The sequence below is a fragment of the Pomacea canaliculata genome, linkage group LG5, assembly GCF_003073045.1.
Source record: "Pomacea canaliculata isolate SZHN2017 linkage group LG5, ASM307304v1, whole genome shotgun sequence".
Lineage (NCBI taxonomy): Eukaryota > Metazoa > Mollusca > Gastropoda > Architaenioglossa > Ampullariidae > Pomacea > Pomacea canaliculata.
Genome location: NC_037594.1, coordinates 13,438,637 through 13,464,986, shown reverse-complemented (window position 1 = coordinate 13,464,986; position 26,350 = coordinate 13,438,637). Strand labels below are relative to the sequence as shown.

The following is a 26,350-nucleotide window of genomic DNA, read 5'->3' as shown; positions in this document are numbered from 1 at the left end:
TAATTTTGACAAATTACAATATACCAGAATGACCAAGGAAGTTTTGACATAAAGCATCTCATAGCCATCAATAGTAATAACTTACTGATTCCATTGCAACAATGTTTGATGCATCATGGAAGAGATGAATGTTCACCAAGTCAAATATGCTGCAGGGATGGGAAGGGGGAGAGAAAAAAACAAAGTAGTATTAAAAAAAAAGCATGCAGTAACCTACACCATGATCACAATACCCTACTACTGTATAAAACTATAAATGCAACATTTTGAATAAATTCTCACGAACAACAATAATCAAAACCTACCCTCGGGAATAATGGGAATATAGGGAATAATGTGCTTAAGATAATGTTCAGGCTATGAAAAGAAGCCTCTCAAGTGTGACATACACTTCAAAATATAGATATCTTAAAACTCACACAAAGCACATTACTTTCAGCAGGAGTTATTGCTAAAACTATAGTTTACAAAAGTCATGCAAAAAACATGCTATCAGACTAAAATGCTTAAATTTGACAGTAATGCTATAAATCTCACAAATATTGTCATCATACCAGTTGTTGATACTCCAGCGAGTGCGCAAAAATCCTTTCCGAGACCACTTAAACTGCAAAGCAAAAATATTTAAAAAGCAAGAACTTTAGGACTTCCTACATACACATTAAGAAAGTAATGAAATATTTCTGATCTAAACAGGATGTGTAGCATATGTTTTCATACATTAAAACACAAGCCATCTCTACTGCCATATATACACGAAAATGTAAAGGTTGTCCCCTGACTTTTTCAGGTCACTGGGGAGTGAGGTGTTAAAGATTTCGCTTTTCTTGGGGCCAGCTTTAAGTGAGGGTGGTGCCCATTTCTTCTCCCTTGCAGTCTTACCTTACCCAACCCTCTATGGAGACAGGTACCTGTTCCTGCCAGCAGGTTTGACTGGGGAAGTTTGTTGTGCTAACCAGTACAACACTCAGTTATATAGATAAACACACAAATCACTCTGTCTAATCTGATGCTAATACTCAAAGATTACCTTAGCAATAGATGAAAAGCATTGGACTTTTTTTTTTAATTAATGCAAACAATTTATAGATAGGAGGAAATTCCAGAAATAAGCCAATAACTCATTACATGATTAACAAGCCTAATATATCACAAAACAAAATAGCATTTTACTGCAAGGTCCTTTAGAAGTAAATGTTATAAAATTTAAGCCTTACCTCTGGGAAGAAATGTTGTGGAAACTTAGCTTTCTCCTTTAGAGGAACATTTTCAATATTCCCAGAAAGTACCTGGGAAAAAAGTAATTTTATTTAATCAGTATATCAGCTGTCCTACAGATGAATCAGCTAATCAAACTATCAATTAGATTTACCTCTAATTATACTTATATACTTTATGTAAGATGTCAAATGTTTACATAGAATTCTGTAACAATATTCAATGATTTGACAAAAATCAAAGCAAAAGTTTGCATGTGTGCACACGTATTAGTGTGTGCCTTGCATGAGCAAGAGGGGATTAACTTGGCAGCAAAATTATTTAGCAGTTGCCGGCCTCTGCTAATCCTCTAATTATTTTTAAGTATGCATACATTTTCCTTTCCTGTTCTACTAAATCCATGTCTGTCAGTATCCACACAGCTGCCTGTAAATCTATGTTTTGCAGATTCAGTTCTGCCACTGAATAAATACTTCTGCCTCTAGCATTCCAAATGTACAGGTATAGCAACATATTCTTTTATTTCTTTTAAAAAAATTTGGGATACACTGGGTTTGTCATGAGCAAATGATTTTGTTTTTTGTTTACAACTGCAATCTAATGCATGTCACTTAAATTTACTATTTTACAAATATTATTCAAGGTTAATATTTTCATAAAACTGTTGAGTTTGCCTGACAAGCCTGTCTTTCATTCAGTTATCCGATGAGGATTTTCTATACTACCGAACATCTATTTTTCATGGTCGTTTAACTGATTACCGTTTTTTCCACTTTATGCATATCAGGTGAACACAGTTGCATGCTATGTGTGATGTTGTGGCATACAAGCTTTTATATTACAGTATTCTTTCAAAGCACATGAAACAAAGACATACCTCACGACCCTCAACCGCAACAAACTTGCAATCTGGAAAAAAAGTCAACACTGATAACAGTAAACTTGCTCATTTGCTGCATCAAAAACCCCACACTTTAACATGCAAGAAAATAAAAATATGCAAGTTGATGTGTCTATAGGTGCATACACACAACAAAAGATAGGGAAATCATACCAGAGGGATGAACAGAGAAGATATAGGATAAAATACTGCCTGCCAAGAATTGGAGGCCACAAAAAGAAAGTCTACAAATAGTGCTGACCAATGAATAAAGTAGGTTTCTGTGTTTGCTTTTTAAATTTGGTGTAGAAAAAAATATCAAAGGGTAAAACTACGACTGTATGAGGGAAAGAAATTCTCAATTAGTTCTACTGGTCATAAAGTTTCTGGGTTTCTGGATCAAAAGCATTTCAGCAATTACAAACTTGTCTTTTTTTGTCCAAGATTCTGGAAAAAATTATTCTTCCCCCCACTCCCCCTGTTTCTTGTACATCTGGAACAAAATTTTCACAACCCATTCCAGCTTGCTTGTAGAAAAGGCCATAGAACTGAATCTACATTTCTTAAGATTATCAATGATCTGCTTCTTAGTTCTGATGTCGAAAAAGTACCCTTTTGGGCATTATTAGACTTGTCTGTTGCATTTGACCCTGTTGGACTGGCATTCACATTGCCTGATCCTGGTTTCAGTCTTATCTAATGGACAGACTCAGATTGTGTTAAACAATTTGTATTCAGATGCTTTTGCCTTGATGTAAGCGGTCCTGCAAGGGGTTGTCTTGGGACCAATTCTTTTTGTGCTGTATGCTTCTTCTATATCTGATGCTATCAGTCACTATGCTATGTCACATGAAAGTTATGCTTATGAAGCACAGCTTTATCAATCAGTTCCACCTGCTAAAGTTGATAGACTGATGATTAGGACAGATTAACATGAAGACTTTGATGGCCTAGAGCAGAATGCAACTAAGCCACAACAACTGCTGTTCACTGGTCCCAAGAAATCTCTCGTTCTTCCTGATGGCAGTTCCTCATTCGCTGGTTGACCTACTCTGTTTCTGGCACTGGCCCTCAGTACCTGTGTCAGCTCACCGACATAGATTCCCACATAACTGCATCATTCTTCTTCTGACACCCACTAATTTAGGATCAAGACGTGGACAGCAACCTTTTTCCTGGCAAGGCCCATCAACCTGCAGTCAAGTCTATGCTACTCATTTAAATTCCTTTCAAGCCAAACTTAAAACTACTTTTTTCAAAATCAATTATTTTTACCCTACAATATTCAGACTATGTGCTTGGGTGATACATATGCGAATGTCTACTTTGTGAGTTTTTTCCCATGCATGTGCAGGTAAGAAGGAGAAGAGTGAAAGTTTATATATGATTAGGTTTGTTTCTCTTGTATGTGAAACTCTCTGATCATATCTTCTGGAGAAGTGCTATATAAATATTCATTATTATTACTAATAATATTTCATTAAAATTACATTGGCTTACACAAAAGCTAAATGGCAATGCTAACAATTAAATTTTTTATACAATCTAACCCAGAGCCGTTCATTTGCCAACCCCCCTCCCTCCTTTCCACTTAGGCATGGATGTGTGCTATTTTTACTGTTCCTGTACTGTTTATCTTGGAGTTACAGGCTGAACTGCTGTACAGTCACAAGTTTGTCACATGAATGGCCAAGACATGGTATAACCAGAGATCATACAATAAACTCTGGCAGAACACAACATTATAGTAAAATACATCTAGCACTCCTAAACCCACATGCCTTGCTACCCTCTATCCCTCAAACTTCCATCCTTTCTCTCCCAGCAACACCATGGTCCTTTAATGAGTGAGGCAGAGAGAGCTGATGGTAATTGCCAGTCTGGGAGAGGAATGGCTGGAGGTGAGCGCAAGTTTAAGATATTTCACTTTGCCTGCTCACAACCTGACAGAACCATCTACCTAATCACCTCCATCTTGCTGTGCACTTCCTAAAACCTGTCAGAACACAGGAGGGACACCAATAACTTCTACAACAGTCATCACCATATGTTACACATAAACAATGTTGCTCTTCCTTTGATTACTGCATTCTAGGCATCCCAAAAGTAGGTACCAAATGTTTTGAGGAGCTGGTCTGCCCAAAAACTGTTGAACTCACTTCCCTATAAAGCGACTTATCCTCCACCAACCTCCCCCCCCCCCACCTAAATAAAACAACAAAAAACAAACTCACAAGACTTACATGTTCAAGAAATATTTTTGCTTAGCTCCTATTTTTAACACCAGTGTGTGTGTAACAATAAATGTTCTTAGCACTATAATTACAATTATTTACTTTTACTTAGTTTTAAATTTGCCTTCTTTGTAAGTGAGCCTGGTTTTTGCTTTGGTACAGTGCTCATAAAATATCCTGATTATCATTATTTAGTATTATACCAACTGATGTTTATGCTGATGGCCCAAGGATATAGAGGTTAATATCACATACACGGTTATGTACACCTGAAGCAAAAATATTTTTTAAAAGAAAAAAATGGAAATCGCTCCTAGAATAACTTGTCTAACAAGGAACCATCATAGAATATCACCGAGCGGTTTCTTGCTCCAACTCAAATCATAAAGCTGGGACCTTGATCATTTCTAGATGCATCTTCTTTTGCAGGAACATTGCCTCCTTGGTAGTTGCTGGTTTCAACGTGATCATGCCTCTACCGCCCAACTGACCTGTTTATCATTTCCGGCCACCTGCTGACATGACAGACACGCTTTCTGTCGATACACTTTGATTTAAAGCCACACTAAAGAGCTTCACTACTGGCGTGGTACTAAAGTGTGAATCTGGTACATGCTTCCTGGTGCGACTCTAAATTTATTTTTTTACTGTGGCCCCAAACTCGCTAGGTAATACAATTGACCACACCTCCCGTCTCACGTCTGTTCAGTTTTTGAAATAGTGTTTCATGCTGTGCATAATGTCTAATGAACTGATGAGTATTGTGCTCAGTTTCATCTCAGGATGTACCAGGTGTAGGATTTCAAACAAGAGAGTTTCACGCAGTTTTGTTTTAACTGTTTATGGACTCTTTATTTCAACTTGTGCATCGACCAAAGTGTTCCCTGCTGTAAGAGGCTACTTGTTTTTCTTACTCATTAAAGGCATCGGAGTGTGCATGCTAAACTCACGGGTTGTAAAATCAACAACGTTCACTCAATGACCAAACAACAGCCGCCTCTTCTATTAAGGAACTTGCTGAGGTAACCAGTAGACTGTTCCTTACTCATAGGTATATAATGACTAGGCATTTCTGAGTTTCTGCTGTCAGTTCATCTTTAAGAACTAGTTTAATAATCCCTATAAAAGTGTATTACACTAATCAATGCTTCAAGGGCGGAGAGCTTGTTGCTGTCGTACAGTGTGTACAGAAGATTCCAAGTAACTGTTTCTATCACTGACAACAGAGAGACCGGCAGACAAAGAGAGAGGCGAAGAGTGCGTAATGGGAGAGATGGAGACAGAAACACAATAACCAAAGTGAAAGCTCTCCACATGGCGCGGCTCTTCAATTATCAGATGCGTGCTGGTGCCGGCAGTCACACACTGTGGCAGCCAGATCAACATGCCCTGCCAGTCCGCACTTCTCAGATCAATAAGACCGGCCTTCCTGGCTGCAGCTTTTATTGACTGTATGTAGACAGCGCTCCTCACTCCAATTACACCAGCAGAGTGCCCAGGAGATGGACACTATCCAGGACGATGGAGACAATGATCAGGCCATCCGCTTCCGCTACGGAGATACACTAGTTTGCATCTGGCATCCAACGTCGATGTAATGCAATTATTATTCCAGTTATTCTCAGAAACATACCTTGAACCCAGCGCGATTTAAATTTAAACTTCGCATTATACTGTAATCAATACCATAGTTCTACAATACCGTATTTTTTTTTTTTTTTTTTTTTTTTTGCTATCATGTCTCCTTGACTTGCTGACAAAAAAGTTTCCTCAAATCTTTTCTTCATTCTCCCAGGCACTCCCTCCTTTCCTGTACTGGCTGCAAGAGATGTGAAGTTATTTGAAAATGTTGGGGTAAGTAATGCTGTCTTTGAAAATGGGCAGGTTAGGGGTGTGTGTGAGAAAGTCAACCTGGGAGTTGGCAGGGGTTGGGATATATGGCCAGCAAGGACCTGTAAAACAGAGAATCCCTGCATTGCACGGTACGTCCAATAAAACCACGTCACCGGCTTTTATATGAAGGCGCTAGATATCAGGCGCTGTCTCAACACAGGCCGAAGTGTACTTCAGCTCAATGTGGGCGTCGAGGGCGGAAATGCCGATGCCCCATTGCTTCGCGAGCGTTCTCCTAACGCTGGTTTTGCACTTGGCGCTGCAGCAGCGACCACACCGACTGCATGGGTGGGCGTGTGGATAAGTGAGGGAGTGCGAGTGAGTGTGTCTGCGCGCGGAGTATGCATGAATGTGTGCTTGGTAAAGTTACACAGCAGCTGTTTTGTCACAGCATTGTCTTTTGATTTCAGTTCGTATTATGTGGAATGTAACAGTATCCCCCGTAATATGTACGGTAACACGTTTCCCTCTCTTTGCTGTCGTTCAGCGAAGTCTTGATCAGACAAGTGTGTGAAGCATGAGGGCCATGGGTTAGCAGCATGATTCCTCACCACGCTAACGACACTGTCTGTGGGCGGACAGACTACAAATTGATCAGGAAGCACAAACACGCAGATCTCCACCTATCACCCAAATAAATCATCTGATACAGCGTAGAAATGAGGGGTACAGGAAAGTGTGTGTGCGCGGGAGAGGAGGGGCGACGAGGGGCGGTTCTAGCACAGGCCTTCCATTATGTATTTGTTCTTCTAGCTCAAGTACCCTCCACAGAACTGCACGACGGGCAAATTGCCAAGAATCTTTATTTCAACAAATAATAAAACAGTGACGACTAGTTATGGTTATCCTTGTGTATTGAACAGAGTTGTTAAGCCTTACTGAGTAGTAGTTAGCAGGCTATTTCAAAAACAACTAAATTTTAAGGGCATAGCATGCGTTAACCCATTCTACCCAGGCATATTTTCTTCCTATAAAGTATTTTCCTCTTTTCTTTGGGGCTGGAGGGGGGCTGGAGAGGTGGGAAAAACCAAAAGCTCGCAATTTAACAGACGAGTTTCAATAATTATAACCACTGCTTTAAGAAACCGTAAAAATGATTATAAGGAAGCAAACGTGGTTTCCACGCATGTCATGGGGTCACACACCAAGACTTTATACCCCATGGTGCAAATGATTATAAATAGTTTTACTCTCCATGAGGATTAAGGTTTGGTCGGTTTCACATAGTTTGGGAGCAATGGTCAACAACATGATCGGGCTTCTGATACCGAAAAAAATTACAGATAAAGGTATAGAGCTTTAAGTACTAAGGAAGCACCCTTTCTAAAGAAGGCAGCTCTGCGGCAGACGTCTGCATGAAGATCGCACCACCGACAGAAGCAATGGTCAGGCTGGAACCCTATCATACAGCTACACTATCAGGTTTACTACACAGTACAGACAATCCAAGTCCCTCGTAGTTTCAGTCCTGCCGTGACGTGAATCCTGGATGCCGATATTGAGAGAAGAATACAGGTATTCGACACAAGTTCTGGGGCGTTTTGTTATCGTTTCCATTGTCTGCCATACGCTGATCAGAGCTTTAGACATTGACTTTTTTTTCTTGAAGCAGACGCACATTTTAACCTCATTTTGTGGTACTAATACACTCTTAAAACATTTTTAGATCTTCAGCCTCAGCGAATACTGAGGTCTGAATAGATATGTTCAGGACATCCAGTTTTGTACCGTCAATACAAGTACCCGCGTCTGACCAGAAGGCCCTATCCCTCTTTGACTTGTTGACGCCGCACGAACGGATGACAGCATTTGTAGAGTACTGAACTCCTAATACAACCTTCACTAGCACACTTGCCTGTGTCACAAAGCCAGAGAGAGAGAGGGCAGGAATATTTTCAGCTATGATCGCTACCACACGAAATACTTCATGCGAAACTAACGCTCGGTAAAGCCTTCCTTCCTGTTGTGTGATAAGGAAATGTGTTTTAATGTGCAGCTCATGGCTTATGCATGAGTGCTTGTATATACTGCCGGTAGTGTTCTAATGATTCTTTGATAAAAACGCATGTCACGTTGGCAGCCAATGTCAGTTGTAGTGGGGCTACCCATTTCTCCCCTCTTCCCTGTACTGTCATCCCTCTACCCTCCTTTCCTCTCCGACCCAGGCCCCAGTCGTCGCCAAGTCGTCAATGGAGTTTTACACGGAAGAAGGTTGTCGACGCCACCAAGCCACAAAACCGCAGATGTCGACACTTACAGCTTTCAGTTCATGCGACGCCTCTCTCGCTCGTGGACAAGATGCCAAACAACCAAGTGAGAGCATCCCGTCACTTTCCCCACCTTTGTAAAGTGGGGCGGGGGGCAGGGGAAGGGGAGGTGGTTGGGCGTGTGCAGACCTCTGGGAACGAGCGTGCAGCCTCTACACCTGTTACCCTGAAGATGACAAGAACATACGTCACGTGCACGTCACAGGCGCGTGTGAACGTTCGAACTGCGGCCGTCCTTGTGCAGCAATAGCAGCAACAACAGCAAACACCAAAGCTTTTATCAGCCGACAACCTGTTTTCCTTTTTCACAACACAAAAAAATGCTCAGTACTGTTAATAACGACATTCATTTCCCCTGTCATTCATCTCCACCAACCACAACCCCTGTATTTAACCCTCTTTTATCCCTCTATTTTTGTTCTCCATAGCAAGAGACGCTACAACACCTCATCGCCGGGCACCCAGCAATTTGCTGGCAGCAAGGGGAAAAATCCTGCTAAACCCGAGGCCTTGGGTAATTGGTGCTAAGCCGGGGCGGCGGCTGTTGGAAAGCGTGCGAAAAGCTTTTGGCACGTCCACCATCACACGTTTCCCTGCAATGCTGCCGGTGTCCGGGGTCACCGTGGACACGAGGACCTGCATGCGCCTGACGCTTTTCTTCCACCGATCGCTCACGCATACAAAAATAATGAAACACAACGGTCCAGCTCCAAATCAGCCATGTGTTCTTCAGCGGCAAATAATTAAAAACTGATGCCTTTCAAGCAGGCCGCGTGTAAAATATTGGCCGACGAGCTAGTTTCACTGGCTGAGTTTCTCTCGCTTCCTCGTATGTAAGTGTTTATTCTCTGGAAGTTTATGGGCGCATTTATGTACGGACATTTACGAACACTCCGGTAAAGCCAGTCCTACACCCAAAGGCCACCAGGCTGGATATGTGTGCACTTGCAGCCACTACTGAAGAGAGTTCACGCCATTCCGCTTACTAGCGCTAGGTTAGATCCTCTCTTTTACTGCGTCTTAATCGTTGTAAGTCGTCCATTTCTGCAACATCAAGAATGGTAGCGGGACGCAACGGCTACTAGGGTAACAGATCGCAAACGAAGCGGATATCGAATGATCTACAAATGCTTTACCCCTCCTACCCCACCCCCTAACCAAAAATAAAAATTATAGTACTAGCCACTGCTCTCAGATTTTTGCTGGATACTCGTTTAGTCCCAATTATTTCAATGCTCGCTCTAAAAGGACTTTTGATGACTCAAGTCACCGCGGTGCCACTTCCACGTGACCTTGCACTTCGCCTTGTTGCTTTTTTTTGCAGGTTTCTCCCGGTGAAATGTGGGAAAACACCTGCTGTAACAGCTCATAATAAATATCACTGCACGTTCACATTCGATACCAAGAAAGAAAAAAGTGATGATGGTGATGGTGGAGGAGGAGGTGGCCATAGGTGTTGACTGCACCGCCACAGGTCAAGTACACATTTAATTTTTAAAGTGGGTCAAACTCGTGCTTTGTAACAGATGTAACTTGCTCTCCGTACACGCACACCGACGGAGAGAAAGGCAATGAGAGAAGATGTCTGAAGATGTACACAGTAATTCCTAACAAGCGCAGTCACAATGCGCGTGTTTGGAGTCTGTTTACTTTCTTTGCCGACAACTTCCGGCTTCTTCATACCAGCCCTTACCTACAAAATCCCAAATGAGGGCGTTGTCGATGTCCTCGTGTATGAAGTACAGGTTCCCAAGAGCCTGAAAACGACAAAAGCCACACGTTAGTATCACGTTATTCACAATAGAAGGTTAGCAACACAACTGTACAACTATGGCAAGCAGCAAGAAACACCCATTTGCACCCTTTTATGCACACAGCTTGTACGTAGTTCGCTCTATACTGACAGGCACTGCCAGGTACAGCAGGCCAGGTGTCATCAAAGCAAGACGAGAAAGCAGCCAGTTACACCGTAGGTGGTCAACACGTGTGACGGTGAACAAAGAACCTAGAGGGCAAAGGGGCTTTGATAGAGCATTTTAAAACCTTGTGTGGGTGCTAGCTAGTACCATCACGACAATCTCTTGTCAGTTTAATAGACGCACGTTCTAAGCGACCGTCGCCAGACACTGACATATCACACAGCACGTCACATATTCTCAACGACAATGTGCATGCAGTTTTCTCACGGCTTGACTCTCAGGCGATGGGGTTGGGGAAGCGGTCTATCACTTGCTACGGTCAGAGGTGCAGCTATGCGGACAGCTACGTTCGGTTTCATGTAGAACAGTGCCCCACCAGGCTCCGCTGCACGTCACGATAAACTTGCTAAACTACTGCAACAACAGTTTAACACCACAAACACAGTGTGACAACCTGTAGATATTAGATATTGGTCCTATTATTCTTGTGTGGAAAATTTATAAGCAACATCTGCTGGCAATATATGAAATGCTGTAGTTGTCACAGGTATCCAAGCTCTTATTACTGACCTCGCCAGGACGTATGTGTATGTGGGTGGAGGGATTAGTCACAGCGGTTCTCAACCTTTTACTTGTGACGCCCCCCGGACGAACGAAGGTATGTCCGCGCGCCTCCCTTAGCCAGCAATGTAAGCTAATTTCACTAATACTGGAATAAGAAACTTTTAAAAAAATGACCACCTTCGCGCCCCCCTTGTAAGCACGTCGCCCCCCCCCCCACCGGGGGGGGGGGGCGCCCCACAGGTTGAGAACCGCTGGATTAGTGTTTTACGCCGAGCCAGCAACTAAGACTATATCACGGCACGGCAACCAGCCCTGTAAACAGATGCCACATGCAGAGAAAGAACAGGGTGACCGAGACGAGAGCTGAACCCAGGACTGCCAACCTTCACTGTAGTGGGGACAGGCGCTAACCGTTGTGCCACAGGACCACCCTGCTCTCGCTAGGACACAGAGAGAAGGGAAAAGCCGCTCACCGTAAACCTGTCAGCAGCAGTGTAATCCTCGTCTAGAAATATCCGGGCTCTGTCGTACCGCTGTAGTTCTTCGCAGGCCAAAAGGTTCCTAGTAGACAACACAGAAAGAAAAATTAATCTTTCGGGCTCATAATGGCAATAATACTAGTTAGAAGTGCATAATGAGGTCTTCATATAATATTTTCTTTATGAGAGAGAGACTGACTGCATTAACATGACCTAATCTGGCGCCTGTTAGTAATACTGGAACATCCTCAATGCTTTACAGCGTTTGAGAGAATATTCGGAGTTATATTTTTGCGCGGTTTTCACTCACGATTGTGCAGAAGCTATTACCTGCAGTCGGAAACACTACTAAATAATTGATTCAACTTCTTGCAAGAGACTGGGATAGTCTATTAGTTAAATACGTAGCTCACCAAATCCGCCAGAGCTTTCAGGCAAAACTGCACAATGAACTATCCTCGCGTAACTGAGAGCTGGCGAAGGGATCGCGCGTGCGTGCTGTCAGTACTCGGACTCGCGTCGAGACAGTGTCAACAGACACCTACTACTATACAGTGATCAACTTATCTCTTCTTGCACAGGTGTGACTGGTGGTTTTTAGTTTACAGGCGTGCACACACACACACAAGATGGTGTATAGTTACTATATGAAGGGAAAAAATGTGATATCTGATACTTTGAAATCGCTGTGGGAGCTTGATACATATTTCACGATTCTATCATCGTGGTGACAAATATCAAGATTGTTCCCATGCCTACGTAATCAAGTGAGGTCTTGTCAGCCTTTTAGCACAGTTCTCCCCTCCCCACCTACGTGCGCGCGTTTCCTTTCTGATCGCAAGAGCCAGGTGAAAACAGTAACTGCGCCATCCCCACACTATCAGTAAATCTGAGCCATCAAGCGAGTAAGTGCAGAGACAATAAGTCACGTAGAAAGCAATTTTCAAACAATAAAACACTGCAGACCTGCGAGTACTGCTCAATATTCTAGGGTTATGAACGTAGACTTCTGTCCCCTCCGTAAGTTTTCCATGTTATCAGACCTCTGAAACTGCCATTCGCTGTTGACAATAAACCTGCTGACAAGGAGAGCGCGAGGCGGTCTTTTTATTTATTTTTATTTTTTTTTTTAAGTTTCTCATATCGTATATCAGTATTAGTAAAATTAGCTGGCTAAGGGGAGCGAGCGACGTACATTTTTTTAGTCCCGGGGAGGGAGGGGGTCGTCAAAAGTAAAAGGCTGAGAAAGGCGGCACTAAACTGTCACTCCAATAATTCTCTCAATTACTGTCCTCTATCATTCAATAGCCACAGCAATGACTACCGCATCACGGTCTCCCAACATCTGCCGAGAATGCTGTTGCAGAATTTGTGAAGCGTACATTTGTCTATACGTATGTACGCAAGGAACAGAAGGAGATCGTGTACTGAATGGAGAAGACACAGGCTCAAAGGTTTGTGGCTATGACATCTGATCAAATGAAGCATTCCTAAAGTATTAAACTATTCAAGCGTAATACCAGTAGATCTTTCAATGTACCATAAGTTCCAATGTACTCATACGCTTGTCACCGCCGATCACTTTTCATGCGAAACAAAAAGCCCAAAAGATAAAGCAATAAGCATCTAGTTAACTATGATGACCCCTCGGGACGTGCCCCCTGGCCCTTTCTATTTTGACTGGTTATTAATAGAATGTCACAGCTCATATCAGATCCAAGTGTCACGTGTCTGCTGATACTGCAGCTATTTATAGTTTATGTCGAGTTTAAGGCTGTTCCAAGTAGACTTTTGTCTATGTGAAAAGAAAGAGCCCATGCTCGCTTTTCCCAAAGCAACCCACTCCTACCTGTTTATCCAAAACTACTTCTACCAGCTGCAGTCGAACCAAACAAACGGCCAGAGTTTGAAAGCAACACATATAATGGCGTTTAGTCAAAGATGTTTCTGTTTCAGAGTTGCAAAACCGACACCAGAGTGGTGCACGTGGCCGCACGCACGCACCACGCCCTGGTCGACTCTATTCATAGCAGATTATCTTACTTCTTAACCTTCATCAGCAAAGCTGACACGTCAGCTTCAGCCATGCCAAAGTAATGAGGCCATATTCAAGCAATATCCCGGTCACTTAGTTAATTATGTACAATCCCTGCGTGCGTTGGCACGCAAGCGGAAGATCAATCCAATACGGAGGACAGGCAGAAAAGAGTGGAGAGAAATGCAGTACTTCATTACACTGGTAAGACTGCAGGAAACAAGTATTTATTGCGATGAACGATGTGCTAACACAAAGTATTCAACACACTTCAAGCCGAGGTATATAAGGGCTTTATTTACTCATTTTAAGGCGCTTATGTTCCAACATCTTAATCTCTGATGTATTTTGTGAAGCTTAGAGAACTCATCACAAGACTTCGTGCATGCTGCTACAGTACAGCCCCACAACAGATAGGCAGTCAGCCAAACAAACTCTAGCGTCTCTTGGAAGAATTCCTTGGGGAGTTCGCCCTCTCTCGTCTTGATAACGAAATCCTTACATCTGACTTCTCTCATCTTCAGCCAAGGCGATTATTTATTTACTGCAAGTCTGTGACACTAACGAGTGCTTTTAGTTTTGCACAAAACATTCAGCCGATTTCACTTTGTCATATCCATTTGCAGTGGTGGGCAGCACACTGACTCTAGTAAAGGGGTCGCAGTCTAGCTGAGGTAGCAGTTTGTACACACTCGAGGACACACACACACAGGTTTGCTGTCGTTAAATCGATAGGAAAAAAAAGAAGACAACAAAATGTCGCGTATCTCGCTTCTATGTCACTGCGTGAACTGGCAACGGTCTACATCAGGTCTTCCGCGTACTCCAAAGTGTAATTACTCAGCTACATGAAAATGTTCATGTACAAATAAAAGCAAAATGTGTGCATTTAAAGATGAAATTGTCCCTAATTGCACCTAAACGTCTCAATTGAGCTTATGACTCGAAATAAGCTGTTTACACCAATTCATCATTATCCTCTTTCCTGGGGACCCACCAGAGTGGCGAATGCGCAACAAAGTCCTTCGTCTTGTATTCTCTGTAGGAGATTCGGAGTCTTCTTAAACATTTTGTTTCGAACGCTTGGATCCGTCGCTCCGACTTCGCGAGTTAGGTACGATTTCTATCCCATTAGCGCTCGTGCTGGTGACAGGTTTTGAATCATCTTCAACATAGCTTTGTTCAGATGACTAATCAGGGCTTGCCGTTCAATGCTCCTGGCACTGCCTGATGGTTCCTTTCTTTGCAAGGGGTATGACAAGTGTATGCGTCCATTCCCGTTTTCCGATACAGGGTATTAAAGGCATTTTATATCAAGCTTTTATATCAATTAAAGGGCTAATAAAACAACAAACTGCAACAGTAACTGTCCTTGAGTAAACATTTCTGTCTCTGTATCTGCATTTTACAGTCAGGCGTAACTGTCCATTACCGGATACTCTTTGGCGTTCTCGCGGCCGACTCTTACGTGTTTCTACACACTATAATTTCTTTATAATCATTTTCTCGCTGATATTATCTTTAACGTATTCCTGAAGTCAAACGGCATAATGTTCTATGATGCCTTCTCTTTATACAAATTAAATTTCAAGTTTTTTGTTGTTGGTTGTTGTTGTTGCTGGGTTTTTGTTTTTTTTTTTCCTTTTTATGCTTTCTCCAAGTTGTGGGAGGGCTTGACATTATTGTCCTTTAAATTTTTACTATCTGTTAATAGTTATAGTCGGCTTCTGTATGCGATGAAAGACAACGTACAATTTGGAGAAAAAAGATGTTCCTACGAGTCTTCTCAATCTTATGTCACTTGCCCGTGCCATGGAAAGGCCAGACTGTGGAGGATGAGCAGACCTGACCTCGTGCGACTATCACCTTTCACCGTGGACTGTCACTACCGCTAGTTTCAGTATCTATCAGTCATGCCTGAAGTCAGTGGCCACAACGTGAAGGGGATGTTCAGGGCGGTAGTCCTCTTTTTCCTGTTTTCTACATGTCATCGCTCTTTTCCGAATCGTCCTCGGAGACCGATCACAATATCACTGGGGAGATGGAAGATGAGATGCAATGATGAGACGTAAAGGTCGCGTACCATGCTAGCCATTCTTCTATATTGGCCAATAAAACTCAAGAGCAAACTGTAAGTTGTAGTTCCCTCCTCTCAGAACAGGGCCAACCACCCATCGGGTACGAGCATCGTTTTCCTTACCGTTTAATATTACTAAACGAATTTTCCCTCCTCCTTTCCAAAAGTCGCGTGACTAGGAATGCTAACAAGCATATGAATAATTCCAATGCCGAAGAATTCTCTCTTGTTCCTGTTTCTACAAGAAAATTTTCGAAGCGTCAACATTTCAGTCATAGAAATAAAAAGATAAATGTTTTTCCCACCTGGTTCTCAACACGCGATGAGTTTATGAAACCAACGACTCTATTTGGTGCCTGAAAGTTCTTACTTCTGTCTATTGTTTTTATTAGCGTTTTTATTTTAAAACAAAATATAGCAGGGTTTTACTGCCAGCTTTGCGTACAGACTATAGACAAAAACGAAAAAAGTCAATCAGTGGTAAATATCAGTTAACTCAGGAAATATTTGACAATGTTATCCACGTCCAGCCACCATACAACGAACATCATTGTCTGACCAGCTAGAAAAAAATGTAAGTACCGTGCATAGAAATCCTTGTTGAAAATAGCCGAACCGAAACTAAAAAAGCATTTCGACTGGCTAAGAGACATGCGTACTTTCAGTATCGAGTTCAAGATAGAAAAGTCAGTATGTTTCCTTATTTGTAGTCAAGGCTGCACCAGAAAAAAAAACATTGGTGATACGGGTTTATTATCGGCCTTTCATCGCAGTTCTGCTGTATGTTTAACAGATGACAAATATCCCAAAAACGCCCAAGGGGAAGAGAGTATTTTCGTTGAACAATAGCCCACAACAGAATGAAAGCTATTTTTAAACCAACCTGTCACTACGAAAATGCAATTTCAAGTCACGGCTCACCTCAGCTTTTCAGACATCACAGCAGACATATCGCGCGCAGGTAAGGATAGGCAACGTCTACAAACTGTAAACTAAAATGAAATAAAAAGCAAAACGCCCTTGAGTTGATTTGCCCACTAACAAATTTAAAGTGACTATTCCGTGGAAGATGTTTTCCCCTGGGACCATACTTATAAAGTTGTGTCAATCCCTGTGGTCATGTAAAATGTAAATAAAGCACTATCCGCGAGGTCTGGACAGTGCGCCATAACTATGGAGACATCCCCTCTCCCGACTTCGCCTTGGACACGATTTACGCTCGCTTCATGAATACGGTTCCTGGTCGTCATCTGGGATCTGAAAAACAAATGCCATGTGAAGAACTGCCATTCGTTCCCTCTTCTCTCTTCCCAGCACAGCAAACACAGAGAAAATAACAAACTACCATTAGTCTGACAAGAAAAGTTTCGAACGATGTACCGTTACACTTGTCGGCAACATGTAAGCAAAGTCAACGCCACTTTTTCCAGTAACATGGCTGATGCCAGTAAACCTTCCATCCTGCCAAGCCAAACTACTAATTAACATTCCAAACATTACAGCTGTCAGTTTTTTTTTAATATGCTCATGAAAATTCTGGACATCTGCAGTTTCCATGGACATATACAAGCTACTAGTTTAACGACGATGCAGTCTTTCTTTGCTACTGAAGCAATGTTTAATATGACCATCAGTGGTCATATAGATATTTTACGATGTCATGTCGAAGGAGACGAAGAAAAGATCAAATGTAAATGCAGCAAGGTGAGATCATGACTGTTTTATACAGAACGTGTATATAATAATAGTAAACACGTGGACATCCCCATGATTGTTTCTTTGGAGGATACGGGGAGTGATGCTTTTTGAACGATATTTACCACTAAAGAAAAAATAAAGACTAGTAAAAAGTCATATACAACGTAATTCAGGCGCTAAAAAAGCTGGTTTCGATGTAAAGGTTTCGGCACATATCTTCTCTACATATCTGTGATTTCAGCAACTTGAGACAATGGAACCTGATCAGCGATCGACATAAAACCAATTCCTGATTGATATGCCTTTCATGAAGAACGATCCCTTGAAATGCCTGCCCCAAGTTATGAACGAGAAGGATCGCCAAATTATACAGGAGGTGAAGCTAAAGCCAGCGTGTGCCAAACAAAGAAAAAGCTGTGAGGCGTTTAATCATCCAAACCATGAGAAAGGAAAAGAGGCTGGCACGCTTAGTGTTAGATATCCGTGCCTGAGGAGGCGAGATTTCGCAGCTAATGGAGTGCATCAGGCTCGTGCGGACACGTTCAAAACAGACCTCTGATAAACGGAGAAAAGACCAGACCCCCTTTCTAGCATCCCCCAGTCCACACGTCTTACGGTTGACGCTCTGTAACTGAGTGTGCGCGTGCACACGCATAGGCGGGTGTGCGTGAAAGAGAGAGAGAATTAAATATTAAATGCGATAGGAATGTTTGAATTAGCTCTGTTCCCTCTTTGTATTTAATACTACTATGCATCGCTGAAGTGACGTGTGTGCGTATTATGCTAGCGAAAATGATTACTTCTACACTGTACATGAGGTTTTCGCCAGCTGGTGTAGCCCCCGGTGCAGCAAGCAAGAGCACATGTTCACAGCAACACACAATCTCCAATCCTACATGTAGCGCTTAGCAGATGTGACGATGTAGATGGCAAGACTCTCAGCAATAAACCAACTTAATAAACTAATAATAAACTAGGTGCTAGCCACTCGCCGCACACGTCTACTTGTCATCGGGCGGAACGAGCGACCTTCACGACTTGCTCTCGTGCATTACTTTCTGTAATTATGTCATGCTACCACAGTACTTCACGCTACAGATGCCGGAATTCCAGTTATTTCGGAGGGACGGAGCCCGAGTTAAAGTATTAGACACATGTTTTTGCCGGTAGTCCCGGTAATGTAGAGCAGCACCTAGCATGGTTTAGGGATCTCTCTCTCACACACACACACACGTCGACAAGAGTGGATAATTAACAATTATACAAATTGATTTTCCAGTCTATTGCACTTGTATGTAAATCCGCATTCGCTCAAAGTGTGTCTGCACTGTACTTTTCAGATGAGCTACTGGTTTTGGCAAACACGACTATCTGTAACTTCTGGAACTTTGCGCTTTTCTACACACCGCTTCCCTTAACAGAGATTAATACACATTACTTCAAAATGTTACATTATGGCAGATAATGACATGCACTGCCCAAAGTAATTTTGAATGCGCCTCAATTAATGAAAAACTACTGCTTATTTTGAGTTTTGCCAACGATCTATCCTTGGTTTTCTGAAAGGAAAATAAAGCACTTTATGAACTGCAGGTACTGCCATATCGAAAGAGAAGGAATTAAAAAAAAAAAGACAGAAACAGTGAGGATGGAACAAAAATCCGCTACATGTCAAGCGATCAGGTGTTGTTTTACGACAGTACACGTAGTCTTCAAGAGGTCAAAGCAAATACTTCGTCTTTTCCAGAATGATCTGCGGCATTGGCAATGGTTCTCCTTCTTATCTCCTGCTACAGTCTCTAGTCTCATAGGTCACTTTTTTTCAATCTTGGAAAAGATGTTGGACTACTGCATTTGCCATTTTGGACCGTAATCATTGATTTGGTACTCTTGCAAGAGAGAAATAGAAATTCGAAGAAGTGTCGACAATTCATTATGCATCAGACCTATGTGATACATGTAAGCGAATGGATCTGCAACGCACGAATGACGATGAGTTGAATTTGAGTCGAAAGTATTATATCAGTGTATTTTTTCTGCTTTTCCTTCTTTAGGTTGCGATCTGTTCTATGGATTAAACAGTGGTGTGAATAAACGCATTTTCAGCCTCCGTTACAGTTTTTTTTTTTTTTTAATCAGGTGTAAAGTGCCGTGAGCATGTCCGTATGGCTGGTAAATGACATTATACAAGCGTACTTTATTATCATTAGGTATGCGTAGTACGATGGGCTGTTGCATCATTCATAAGGCGGAAACCTACGAGAAAAGACGAAACTTTAAATAGAAAAGGCTCCAGCCGCAAAATCTAGAAATTTATCGAGGAAACAAAGTTTAGGAGCAGAATCACCGCCACAACGCTCCATGTATTTGTCATTCACTATGGTGAAGTGACCCCGTTACAGATAAGACACCGCTTGTTTACCAAGCTTCCTTCTTGCCGGAGCTGCCCCACCGTTCCTTACAGTTTGCGCAAACAGTCTGCCACTAAGCCCTCTGTACCCTGTCTGCCCGAACTACACCACCTTCCACTGCCGTCTAGCTCCGCAGACTTGGCGGCACACTCTACTTCTCTCGGTCTCCCACGCTCCTCCTTCACCCCTTTCCCTAGCAGCCCCACAAGACACTGGCAGCGCTGCGTGTGCAGGTAAACACTCCAGAAGTGCATTTTGTTCTGTCTGTTACCAGAAGCCCGGTGCATGCCCGCGAGCAAGTCCGCTCTCTTCCACGAATGTCGCAGGATACAGGCGCATTCCGACCGACACTGCGGGATGTGGAAAGATGTATTGTTTCAATCACCACATTAGTCAGCGTACATCGCGGTGCAACACCACAGCCATTCTCCTCGTGGCCGGCGGTGCTGCTGCTGGGATCCACACGTGGGTGTTAATAGGATCACGGAGACTGGCCACTAAGTACGGCAACACGACTCCTCGTGCGTCATACTAAATGCCCGATGTAATTAGGCGCAGCATGCCGCATCCAGGACTCGCATGGCCGCAGACAACAAACACCTCAATGTAGACACACGTATGAAGCGTGGTGCACTAGCACACAGACGGTCAAATGGGTAACAGGACACCGATGTGAAAGATCGCACGCAGCCAGTCAGCCGCTTCGTTTACCTGATCCTTCGCCCCAAGTGTAGTAAAGCTAGTGTAGGACAGACAACGGTCCGTTGTCAATGGCTTCTCTCGGTGAGATATTAGGATTAGGAGATAAACCAGTCTCTGTCGCAGCTGAATTAAGTCTCTCAGAACGTCTGTATGCACGCACATACACAGAGGTATGCATACACAAACCCTGTATGCACAGATGCCGGACACCAAATCGATGTTTTCGCCGTATGACATCTGTCAAATCTGTGTGTGTGTGTGGGCGCGCGTATGCACGAATATGTATCCAAGTAAGAAAGAAAGCGATAAAATGTGTAACTTGACCCTACAGAGATCTACGTCTACACACAGCGATCACGTGGTTCATTCGCCAGCTCTACAAATGTTCTCCCCTACCCCCCAGCAGCTGACAACCACACGGAAATGAATTCTCCAATTTCACTTTTATTCCCCCCTCCTACCCATCAACCTTTCCTTTGACGTGTATTCTGGGGCATAATACAAAGCATGGTGAGTGCTGTAAGAAAATGGCTTCTCACTTGATGAACTGGTTGACGTGCTGCATGGAGGCCTCGTAGTTCTTGCCCCCTACTTCCTGGCAGTGCAAGGCCACCATACCCGGCTCCTTGTCCTGCACGCACTGCAACATTCGCACAGACACGGCGCTCCATCATTGATCGGCCGTCACACCTCCTCTCGCTAGGCCATACTCAACCGTGTGTTGAAACTAGTCCATTGTACAAATCAGTGACAATATTTTAACTTACGATACAAATTTTAATGATCATCGTTATTTATTTTTAGCATTCCTTCACGCCAAGCATTTTCTCAAACTTGTATTACTTAGATCCGGGTGTCTGTATCAAATGCATGCATGCATCGCAACACGTTGTTCTGTGGGTCAAACGTGATCACTTAACAGAACAGGACAGAAAATAGTACATCCCCATTCTTTCTTTTGAAAGAAAATTCCTTCGCCAGTCTATTCTCATTAAACAGCAAGCTACTGTCGACTGGATACTTTTAATTAAGTTTTGTCAAGATCAAGGCGACACCACCATCCTTTCCACTGCCGGCTCTCCAGGTTCGTTTTCTTCTTGGCCATTTATCATGGCCCTTCTTGTTTACTTCCAGCCCTGCCACCAGGAAAAGTGTGCAATGGTGCCGCCTTTGTTCTACAGACACCCTACGAAATTACTATTAATGGGTCTATTTCACTGTTTTGCTTTCTTCCCTGGGCACGGCTCCGCTTACACCATGTATCCGTTCACACTGTCAATGGAAAATCTTACCTCTTTTAATATATGTCTTCTGGACCTGACATAGCGGTAGAGATGTTTGCAGTATTCCAAAACCAAAAACAGTTCGGTCATAATAATCAATATTACTGACCGCTGGAATCATTTAGGCAAACTGTTTTATATGTATAGCTGAGGACAGCAATTCAATAGGCATTATCTGCGAAACCTAAAGTAGTTTAAACTGTACTGAAATGTAAGTAGTCTTTCCTCATTTGATGGGTTTGGTTTGTAAAATCAACAATCCATCATATAATCAATTATGTTCGCTATCTGAAAGCTATTTAAAAAAAAACAGAAGTATGCAAAAAGGTTACCTGTAAAAATGCTCTTAGCCATGGTGGGAACATCACTGTGGGCTGTGACAGAAAAGTAAGCTTAGAGAATGACCATAACAGCATCAGTAACTAGTTGCAAGGGACTGTCTAGAGCAGTGGTTCTTAACCGGGTTGGTTCGGTGAGTCAGTCTCAGGGGTTCGGGTTATGCGGAGCCTCTGCCACAGAGGCCAAGACACACCGGCCATTCCTGATGACACTTAAGACGGGTTCAGTGAATGTGCATATGAAACTTGTGGGTTTGGTACCTCAAACAAGGTTAAGAACCACTGGTCTAGAAAGAGAATGAAAAACAGTTGAATGTGCCTGTGAATGTGTTGTATAAATAAAAAGTAAAGATGCATTCTATGTTTTTAAAAAAAAAAAGTATCATAAACAAATGTGGTGCAGACCTACATGAAATGGAAATTAAAATTTTAAAATGCAGTCCCAACTTGTTATCTTGCTGCCATCTGTCAATACAAATGTTGAGTGAGGGACAAATGGCAGAAATATAAAGAGGGTATATGATCATAACTAGAACTATCTTTCCAGCAAGTGATGGGGTTAGCAAGATAACAAGCTAAGACTGTACATAGTGCATTCTCAATGAAAATACACAAGTTTAACCTACTAAATACCCTTGCAACAGTAGCACATTGTTTAGCAAGTACCTACTGTTTATGCTTCAAAAAGTAAAAAGATTAAAATTTACTAGTCAAAAAACCTAAAATAAATGTAGCAGTAGAGTAAGATAATTTATATCAAAGACTGTTTAATACTGTCTGCACTGGTGACCTAGACACTAACCTTTATGAGGCATATTGTAGATGCCTAATCCAGTTATTTTCTTGCCCTACACTGCCCTTTATCAGACACCAAATGGATCAGCAATAAATAATAGTCCCAAAGGTAAAACAATACTATGCATTGCCTGTCTAAACTTTCTTCAAAATGCAGTAAAGATACACCATTAATACCAATACTCCAAAATTTTAAAATAGCTGGAATTTCATATGCCACTCCTTATTACTTTTTCTTTAAAAATCCTGTGAGTATTATTAGGCTCAGAATTTTATGTAAAAACTCAATCAAGATGAGTTACTACTCGGAAGAGGAACATTAAAAATATACATAACCTGAAATTCTGAATGAGTTAAACCTAGCATTACTTGGGGTAACCTGATCTGACCCAAACACAACATTAAGCCCAAATACCATTGGATTTAATTCATTTTGCATAAAAATTCAAGACTAAGTAACAATTGAGTTAACATCAAAGAGGTTAAAATTATCAGAAGAAGACCAGAAATTTGAAGTAAGGTTAATGGTGAAGTCTTGCATCTACTTGTATTTTTTCTCCAGTTTATTAGAAAAAGTCTAGGTGGTAATTATAATGTTGGTGTAAAGTTAAATATTTTGTTTAAATTTCTCATGACTAAGCTGCTGATCTATAAGGAACAGCATTATTTTTAAAGATTTTGTTTCATATGACAAAAGACTATAAGTGTATGCTTAAATACAATATACCTCTTGCAGTGTGTGTATAAAGATTGATTCTCACATATATTCCTCTATTCTGTCTACTCAGTCACTTAGTTCACCACATGTGTATATATGAGTATGTGCCCACATGCACACACAGAGTGAGAGGAAGGACACTTATTAACTTATTTAATAGAGACAATCAGCATGCAACTGAGCTGTAGCTATAAAGACATTTGCATCTGCAGATGCAAACTATATAGGAAGAGTTTATAATGGCTGAAGATGATAGATGAATTAGTGAAATGTTATTCTTTTTACAATAAATTATCTTAAAATATAAGCATACAAGCTTTAAATGAGTAGAATAACATTTATAAACACTAACATAAGTAGAAATTAAAGACCTTTTACAAAATTATCTCTATCATAAACCAGTGCTTTATTTTTTTTTTAATTTCTAACTGCTTTGGTGGAGTTAACAATTGTCTATTCTCATATATAAGCCCACCTCTTCTAAATACAGAACTATTAATTAATGATTGTGAATAAATGATGAAATTTATTAAAGTAAGATAAGCCAATGTCTCCAACAGAAAAAGACAAATGTTAGGTTTCACTCATCTTCACTTATGAGTTCCTAAGTTATCAGTGGAGACTGTCTAACAAACGGTAAATTTTTTATGAATACTATTAGAGTATTAGCAATCGTTTGTATCTTAATGGAATTTTAAATTTTTTGTAATGACAATGTTTATTAAAACGTCACCATAATCAACATGGTGTTCAATAGAGCAACTACTGGTTTTTATACAGGTATCTAATATGATGAAAAAGAACAGTCTGCACTAGCATACTCAAAGCAGCGACGGCACATTTGGCCTTGCACAAAAATGTGGCACACTGTATGCATAAACCGACAAGAGCTCCGAGCAATACTTCCCTCTGTTGAAGATGCAGGAGGAAAACAGAATCTTAACCATAAATAACAGGCACGAGCTAGAGGATTTGCTTGGTCAGAAAGTGAACAAAAGAAAGGTAATAAACACTACTTAACTAGACTAGCTGACGTCTTCGACGAGAGTCGAAATCGTTTCTTACCTCTTCGAAAATTGATCCCACATTGGCAGTGACCAAAAGAACTTTAGCGTTGTCGCCGTCCATGTTCTACTGCCCACTCTACTACCACCGTCTACAAGATCATGCTATACACAAGAAATTCCGGTCAAATGCTACTCTCCTCAACAGCGTGTACAGTCCATCCATATCGGATACACCATAAACCAGAACAATCGATATCTTTACAACCAATTTGACGTTTCGCTCCCCTGGCTAATGAAATCTTTGACGTCATAAACAACAGCGCCACTTTGCCAGGGGAGGCTACTCTCGTAGGTTGGTGTTGTTACGCTAAGATTGTTTTACGTGGTTGCGTCCCTTGACTTGGCGCGCAGTCTGTGGTGTTGCAGGGTAAACACCTGCGAAGGGTCAGAAGGACTTGAGACCTTTCCTGTGAGCAAATACACAATGGTGAACATAGAAGCTTGGAGAAAAAAATCTCTTCTCAAGCAGATTTGTTGACATGTGTACCGTTCTAGTTACAATATTAGTAGAGATGTAACATAACTGCTAAATTTCTTATAAAGCAGAGCGAAGTGACGCGTGTGTTTGTTCCATCCCACCAAATTGAGATTAAAAGATTAAAGACTATACAAAGTTTATGTCCTTCACCCTAATTAAAGCATGTGTGATGTTACAGTCGTCTCAGATTTGGGTACAATCATTGGCAGCAGCAGTAACTCTAGTAGTAAATCCTACACTTATTAGCGTTGTTTGAAGTCTAGCGTTATTTTATTCTGGGAGCTTTTCCTTTTCGTTTTTGTTTAAAAGAAAAAGAAAATGACAAAATATTACTGACCTATGTCGGGCCCCCTTCACAATGTTTTTGTGACTTGCATTTTTTTTTTTATTAGTGCTTGGAAACTCTGAAGTACCATATACTGTGATAAGTTAATTTGTTCCAGAGAAGTACGATGAACAGGCGTCTTATTATATTTAATTGTATTATTTTCTGTTTTCAGCAAAGCATAGATGTAGGATGTAGTTACTGCACAGTGATGCTTCAACTTGATCTTCGACGACAGTTTGTTGATATCCCTTCGATAAGAGGATAAAATTTCTCCTGTATTAAACATCAATTTTAATACACGCACACACGTGAACTGACAGTGAAGAATGTTGATTACATTACTTCTTTAGCAAGATACATAGCTGAAGCAAGTAAAATCAAGGCAAACACATTTCACTAGGCACGGGTTGAAAACCTAAGCAAGGTTGTGCAATAGTTTATGGAATTATGGATGTAATATTATGTAAACAATGGAGTACTAGACATGATTTAGTATGTGCTTGTCGACATTTTTGTGAGATGAAAAGATAAATGCATGATGATCATACATAAATTTGTGGTGCCTGATGATCACAGATGTATTCTCAGATCATAACGTAAGCACACTGAAAAGTTAAGAGAGATATTCCACTACTGATTTTTTTTCTGGGGCGGGGGAGGGGAAGGCAAGTAACTAGTAAAGGTTTATTGCCAGGCGATTGAGCAATAAAACACTGTAGGACGGGCAGCACCTGGGGATATATTATGGATGAAGAGGGAGATGAAAAATTCGACAACTGTCTCTTTTCAAGAGCACAGCCGGTAAGGAGGACTGCTCCTCCAGACGATAAAAACTGTGATGTGACTACAGGATGAGGATTAAGGGCAAGAAAGAATGTTTTGGATGTGAGAGAGAAATGTCTACACTGTACACGTGATCAGACACGCACCTATAGTTTCCTGTTATAAAACAGAGAACAAAACATA

The 26,350-nt window shown here is 41.6% G+C and overlaps 1 protein-coding gene across 2 annotated transcripts in view; it reads right to left on the bottom strand.

The window, feature by feature from the left end:
- Positions 1 to 24,843, bottom strand: part of LOC112563612 (type I inositol 1,4,5-trisphosphate 5-phosphatase-like) — a 42,728-nt gene extending 17,885 nt beyond the window's left edge. For both annotated transcript variants that reach the window (XM_025237738.1, XM_025237736.1), the window contains exons 1-9: positions 24,577 to 24,843; positions 21,993 to 22,034; positions 20,917 to 21,017; positions 11,449 to 11,536; positions 10,186 to 10,249; positions 2,096 to 2,127; positions 1,218 to 1,289; positions 555 to 607; positions 86 to 149 (exon numbers count right to left, since the gene is read on the bottom strand). In XM_025237738.1, coding sequence (XP_025093523.1) covers positions 86 to 149; positions 555 to 607; positions 1,218 to 1,289; positions 2,096 to 2,127; positions 10,186 to 10,249; positions 11,449 to 11,536; positions 20,917 to 21,017; positions 21,993 to 22,034; positions 24,577 to 24,639 — 579 coding nt within the window. In that variant the 5' untranslated portion in view covers positions 24,640 to 24,843. The remainder of the gene's footprint in view (positions 1 to 85; positions 150 to 554; positions 608 to 1,217; positions 1,290 to 2,095; positions 2,128 to 10,185; positions 10,250 to 11,448; positions 11,537 to 20,916; positions 21,018 to 21,992; positions 22,035 to 24,576) is intronic.
- Between the last annotated feature and the right edge of the window lie 1,507 nt (positions 24,844 to 26,350).